Source organism: Gymnodraco acuticeps, unplaced genomic scaffold, assembly GCF_902827175.1.
Source record: "Gymnodraco acuticeps unplaced genomic scaffold, fGymAcu1.1, whole genome shotgun sequence".
NCBI lineage: Eukaryota > Metazoa > Chordata > Actinopteri > Perciformes > Bathydraconidae > Gymnodraco > Gymnodraco acuticeps.
This window is the reverse complement of record NW_022992023.1, coordinates 274,568-281,908: the sequence shown is the minus strand read 5'-3', so window position 1 is coordinate 281,908 and position 7,341 is coordinate 274,568. Positions and strand designations below refer to the sequence as shown.

The window sequence follows — 7,341 nt, the reverse complement described above, 5'->3', positions numbered from 1 at the left end:
TATACATACTGTATGTATATGTAAGCTGAGTGCACAATTTTACATGTGTGACGAATGCCCGCATCATCACCAGAACCCCCTCCATTAACCACATCTCTCCTGTTCTTCAGCAGCTTCACTGGCTCCCCGTCAAATCCCGTATCGTTTTTAAGATTCTGCTCCTCACCTTTAAGGCCATCCATAACCTCAGTCCTCTGTACCTCTCCGACCTCCTGCACATCAACACACCCATCCGCACACTCAGATCTTCTGCTTCCCTCAGCCTCACTGCACCCCCCTTCCGTTTAACCACCATGGGGTCTAGAGCCTTCAGCCGCTCTGCACCCCGGCTCTGGAACTCCCTCCCACCTGACATCCGCAACACTGACTCTCTCCCCATTTTCAAATCACGCCTCAAAACATATCTCTTCTCACTCGCTTATCCACCCTGATCATTATCCATCACACATCCTCTGTTTTTATTGATTTGGTTATTTGATTGATTTATATACTGCATTGTCTGGTTTATGTCTCTTATGCTGGTGTTATCTATTGTGTATCTTGTTTTTATGTGTTTGTACGGCGACCTTGAGAGCCTTGAAAGGCGCCTATATAAAATAAATGAATTATTATTATTATTATTATTACCATGAAATAATTAGTGTGCTCAGCTCTCTGTAAGTCACATATTAGGATACTTTCATTAAGCTGGAACCGGAAGCGACCATCTGGTTTGCTCTAACACACACACACACACACACACACACACACACACACACACACACACACACACACACACACACACACACAACACACACACACACACACACACACACACACACACACACACACACACACACACACACACACACACACACACACACACACACACACACACACGCAGCCTTATCTGTGGGCGCCTGCTCGCTCTGCTCTACAGTGATAATAATGTGCCAAGTCTGCTGTGCACTGGGCGGACACACATTTCTATGTGCATGATCGGGTTAGTGTACAGTACGTGACATACACATTTGGATTTCACAGTTAGGAAGAACTAGGAATTGTTAGGTTAGCGATGAATGGTTTAGAAAGATAGACATCAGTAAGAACAGAAGACAAGACACACAGGAGCCTGTCCAAAGGTTTCATAAAAACACCCTCTCCATCACGGCACACCCCCATCATTGTATCAGAGAGGAGGGATATCACACTCTCTACCTGCTGCAGGACTCTGATCCAGTGGGATGTCTCCACGAAGACTCTAGTCTGTGTGAGCAGCAGAGACACTCACTTTACACATTTAAGCTCAGTTCCTGTGTGTGTGTGTGTGTGTGTGTGTGTGTGTGTGTGTGTGTGTGTGTGTGTGTGTGTGTGTGTGTGTGTGTGTGTATGTGTGTGTGTGTGTGTCATATACACTATGCTACTGAACTTTATCACTGATCTTCCCCACTGTCTTGACTATGAACTTCTGTTATTTTATAATATTTATTATCCTTTACTTAATCTGATGACTGAGTTAGAGAACTACACAAAACCCTTTATCGTGTATGGAGGGCTTTGTGTACAAATTGATATTTCGACAAGCTTTAGGCAGGAAAGCACTGTTTCAATGGACATGTGGCTGTGATACATTGATACGACATGATGTTAGTATGCTTGATAAATGCTAAGCTCCTGTGCAATCACATGAGGGCCTTTAGTGATGTTAGGCAGAGCATCATGCTAAAGTTAACCAAAGGTACAGCTTTAATATTCCCCCGTGGATGATCCAAAGAAAAAACTGAATTTGAGTTGCAATACACAAAATACTATTTTCCTTACTGTACCTTCCAATTACTGGAGATTTGCTACCATTCATGGTGTTAGTTCTGTCCCATGGCTTCCTTGGCATGTCTGGAGAAAAAAGCCCAGAAATATGAAAAGCACAAGACATGAAGTTCAGCTATTCAGTAATAGTACTTCCCCCCCCCTACCCGACTTGTAAAGCGACCTTGGGTTTCCTGAAAGGCGCTATAAAAATATTATACATTATTATTATTATTAAGGAAAAACAGATTTACTGTTTAACATTGATGTGATGGGAGCTAGCTTCATGCTAACTGGGACCGTGGCCCCCTCTGTTGTGAGGATGCATTTGAATATGTTTCCATAGAGGGACACTCACCTGGCGTGCTACAGGCAGACACTTTAGGGGTGGTGCTGATCTCACCTTCTTCCTGTTGGATGGATAGGCAAGGTTCAAAGGTCAAAAGCATTCCTAGATTTATTTTTAAACAGATATTCATAATTTGATTTCAAAATAAGTTTTCAATACCCATCCGTTGAGGTTTCTTAGGAAGTTGTGGAGTCAATACAACTCAAAACTTCCTGTGGATGTTTCACACTAAAAGCCTAAAAGATTGCCATAAAGGGAGCATAGGCTTAGCCTACTCATTGAAATTCAGGAAGGCTGCAATTTGTGTAAAAAGTGTCTGATGGACATAAACACCAAAATGCAAGTGACTGCAAAAATGATGGAATGAAAACAGTGTTTCTGTACCCCGCCAGTAGCGTTATCCTGGGCCTGTGGTGATCTCACCCGGGATCAACATATGGCTTTAAGTGCGTCTACGGTGAACACGACTGATCACATCTCACCTTCACAGCGCACACCCACTATACTCTGAATGTCACATGTTGTCTCTGTGCCCTAGGTTCAGATGACCCCCTGTTCTACACCACTGTTCTGCCACTATCGATTTTATCTACCAGAACTCATTATGTACACAGGAAATGTAAAAGTTACCTTAAATAACTCATTATACCCTACTGTCCTACTAGGGCATTGCGTTCCAAGAATGCAGGGTTGTTGGTTGTTCCTAGAGTCTCTAAAAGTACAATGGGAGCCAGAGCCTTTTCTTATCAAGCTCCACATTTGTGGAATCAGCTTCCAGTTTGTGTTCGGGCAGCAGACACCCTATCCGTTTTTAAGAGTGCGCTTAAGACCTTCCTTTTTGATAAAGCTTATAGTTGATAAACAAATCTAATAAGAGTGCATTGACGTAGACACGTTGTGCCTCTTCACCTATACATTTCAGTTCTTGCTCTTTTTCCTTACTGATGGTATGTAATTTGGTTATGTGTGTAGACGGTGGAAGCAGGGAGAGGCATATATGTGCCTTGATCCCTGCCGAGTCGACGCACAACTGTTGATTGGTGTCAGTGCCAAAAAACTTTTTAGGAGCAATGCGCTCATGGTATAGATGTGGCGCATACATCTTAGTTCCTACTCTTTTCCCTCAACCTATCCTAAGGGAGTGCATGTACGTACAGATGTAGCACTCCAGATAGGACTCCAATGGGTGTGTCCCAGTCAAAAGCCCAGCGGATCCCAGTGGCTGGGGGTGTTGCCAAATTGCTAGAGGGCGTTGCCAAAGTTCTCCATTTGTTCAATTACAGGATTTAACCATGAGATGTCGCTTCATTCACAAAATACACAAAGACAACTGGGTGTTGATGAACTTAGTCTGTTTGCAATGTTTGCAGCTCTGCAGTTGTGTTTGTTGAATACTGTAGCATTTAATCACTTATTTGTTATGGTTGTCACAGGCTACTATAATGAAAAAACATCAGTTTTAGATCAAATAAAGTATATCTAATCTTATTATCTTAATTGTAATTCAATAATATATAGTCTTTATATATTAAAGTGTGCATCTGGACCCGGTGACGACATTACCTATTGACGCAGCAACCACTGTAAGTTGTAAGTTAATTCTTGTTTTTAATTAGATCTTCTTCTTGTTTCATTTATTCGACTCTGGTATAAATTGTTATTGTAGCGTAAACGGGCTAATCGCGTTAGATAGATTTTTTAAATCTCCGATCTGACTCAGGCGGAAACCTGCTTTACAGGTCTCAGCAGTCAAGCCTGCATTAATATAGGCACGGCCAGTCTATTGATAGCGTGAAGTACAACCGCGTGACTCAGTCATTTTGTACCTTAAAAAGCATTTAAATACAGCATTTAAAATCTGATGAACTCAGTGTGCATCTGGACCCGGTGACGACATTACCTGTTGACGCAGCAACCACTGTAAGTTATATTCTTGTTTAATTAGACTTATCTGTTTCATTTATTCGACTCTGTATAAATTGTTATTGTAGCGTAAACGGCTAAATCGCGTTTGAGAGATTTTAAATCTCAGATCTGCTCAGGCGAAACCTGCTTTACAGCTCTCAGCACTCAAGCCTGCATTAATATAGGCACGGCCAGTCTATTGTCGCCCATCAGCTGTAGATAGTTAACTAATTAGAGGGCCGTGGCCCTACAGCTGTGAGAACTGAGCAATCAGGCGTCCATTTCGGGTAGCTCTTTCCTGGAGCGTCAGCTTCAGCGTCAGACAGCCGAAGACTGACAAAGACATTGGAGTCCTGCGGGAGTAAGACTGACAAAGACATTGGAGTCCTGCGGGAGTCACGAGGGAGGCAAAGAGGAGGCAAATCCTACTCTGATCGAGCTGGTGTCTTATTTCTCTTTTCTTTAGTTTTCTAGCCCCGCATGCTATAATCATGTGTATTTTCTCTATTCCTGTTCATGTGTCTTCTCGCAATTATCACTGGCCCCGTGTATCTCCTAATCGATATAACCGGCCTGCTCTCGTCTATCCCACGTGCTCCACTGAGATCCAACATCTAGTTTCTGGTGGCCTGTGGAATTGCCAGTCAGCTGTTCCTAAGGCTGAATTCATCTCTGGCTACGCCTCCCTGCAGTCTCTGGATTTCCTTGCTCTCACTGAGACCTGGATTACTCCATCCAACACATCCACCCCAGCAGCTCTCTCCACTGCATATTCCTTCTCCCATACACCCAGACCCACTGGCAGAGGAGGTGGCACTGGTCTCCTGCTCTCTCCCAAATGGAGCTTTTCCCTCTTCAAGCTACCTAACTTCACTCCTTCCACCTTTGAATTCCATGCCGTCACAGTAACCCATCCTATACAGTTAACCATTGTTGTTCTCTACCGTCCACCAGGCGCCTTGGGGGACTTCTTGGAGGAATTAGATAATCTCCTCTCACTCATCCCTGAAACTGGCCCTCCCGCTGTACTTCTCGGAGACTTCAACCTCCAGATGGGGAAGATAGACGAACTAACATCTCTGTTAACCGCCTTTAGTTTCTCACTGTCTCCGTCCCCACCGACTCATAAAGCTGGCAATGTCCTTGATCTCATATTCTCAAGGAACTGCGCTACTTCTAACCTCTCTGTAAACCCGCTCCACACATCCGATCACTTCTTCATTTCATTCTCTCTATCCCTTTCCAAACATAACAAACTAATCTCTTCTCATCTTGCACTTGTCCGCCGTAACCTTCGCTCCCTCTCCCCCTCTAGCTTTGCCTCGTCGGTGCTCTCAGCCCTCCCTTCCTCTGATTCGTTCCATCTCCTGCCTCCAAACTCTGCTGCAGAAACTCTCCTCTCTACTCTCTCATCCACTCTGGACTCTCTCTGTCCTCTCACATCTCGGCAGGCTCGTCAGTCCCCTCCTGCTCCCTGGCTAAATGATGCACTGCGTGCTAATAGAACCGTCCTTAGGGCAGCAGAGCGGAAATGGTGGAAATCCAAACACCGTGACGACCTCCTAACCTATCTGGCTCTCCTCTCCTCTTTCTCTGCTTCGATCTCTCAGGCAAAAAGCACTTTCTTTCAAGATAAGATCCAATCTTCCTATTCCAATCCTAAAAAAATATTTTCCATCTTCTCCACCCTCTTGGACCCTCCAAAAGCTCTTCCCCCCTCCTCACTTCTGTCAAGCGACTTTGTTACCCACTTTGAAAAAAAGGTTGATGATATTCGCTCTTCTTTTTCTGACTCACCTTTACTCACCGCTGGGTCACCAGACCCTCCTTCCACCAACACACTTACCTCCTTTTCCCCTCTCTCTCCAAGTGAGGTTCTTACCCTCATTACCTCTGCCCGCCCTACCACCTGTCCTCTGGACCCTATCCCTTCAAACCTCCTTCAGACTATCGCTCCTGATATTCTACCGTTTCTCACCCATTTCATCAACACTTCTCTAACTTCTGGTCACTTTCCAAACAGTCTCAAGGAGGCAAGAGTAAACCCTCTCCTAAAGAAACCCACTCTCAACCCGTCTGATGTTATAAACTACAGGCCTGTCTCTCTCCTCCCGTTCCTGTCTAAAACACTTGAACGCGCTGTCTTTAAACAACTCTCCTGTTATCTCAATCAGAACAACCTTCTGGATCCGCACCAGTCTGGTTTCAAGGCAGGTCACTCCACAGAAACTGCTCTCATTGCTGTCACGGAGGAACTGCACACTGCCAAAACTGCATCCCTCTCCTCTGTCATCATCCTGTTGGACCTGTCTGCTGCATTCGACACGGTGAATCATCAGATCCTCCTTCGCACTCTCCAAAAACTTGGAGTTTCAGGCTCTGCACTTTCCCTCCTCACCTCATACCTGAAAGACCGTACCTACAGGGTGACTTGGAGAGGGTCTGAGTCCGACCCTTGTCAATTAACTACGGGGGTCCCTCAGGGCTCTGTTCTTGGTCCCCTCCTCTTCTCCCTGTACACAAACTCGCTCGGATCAGTCATTAGCCCGCATGGTTTTTCTTACCACTGCTACGCTGATGACACCCAATTAATTCTGTCCTTTCCCCGCTCAGAGACCCAGGTCGTCGCACGCATCTCTGCTTGTCTAGCTGACATCTCTCAGTGGATGTCTGCTCACCACCTCAAGCTCAACCTTGACAAGACTGAGCTGCTCTTCCTCCCGGGAAAAGATTGTCCCACTCTTGACCTAACAATCAACATCGGCACCTCAGTTGTTTCCCCGACTCAGACTGCAAGGAATCTGGGTGTGACCCTAGATAACAACCTGTCCTTCACTGCAAACATCGCTGCTACAACCCGTTGCTGCAGATACACGCTTTACAACATCAGGAAGATACGTCCCCAGCTGACTCAGAAAGCGACTCAGGTTCTGGTCCAGGCTCTCGTCATCTCACGCCTAGACTACTGCAACTCCCTCCTGGCTGGTCTACCTGCATGTGCCATCCGACCTCTGCAGCTCATCCAGAATGCAGCGGCTCGTCTGGTCTTCAACCTTCCTAAATTCTCCCACACCACTCCGCTCCTCCGCTCCCTTCACTGGCTTCCAGTAACTGCTAGAATCCATTACAAGACACTGGTACTTGCTTACCATGCTGCGAATGGATCTGGCCCTTCCTACATCCAGGACATGGTTAAACCGTACACCCCAGCGCGTGCACTACGCTCTGCATCAGCCAAACGACTCGTTGCGCCCTCGCTGCGAGGGGGACCCAAGTTCCCATCGGCGAAAACACGTGGGTTT

General features: G+C 45.8%; 1 protein-coding gene across 1 annotated transcript in view; it reads right to left on the bottom strand.

Moving 5' to 3' along the window:
* Positions 1-365: 365 nt before the first annotated feature.
* Positions 366-7,341, bottom strand: part of enah (ENAH actin regulator) — a 76,894-nt gene continuing 69,918 nt past the window's right edge. The window contains 3 exon segments of the mRNA XM_034201511.1: positions 366-1,245; positions 1,806-1,872; positions 2,144-2,195. Coding sequence (XP_034057402.1) covers positions 1,194-1,245; positions 1,806-1,872; positions 2,144-2,195 — 171 coding nt within the window. The 3' untranslated portion in view covers positions 366-1,193.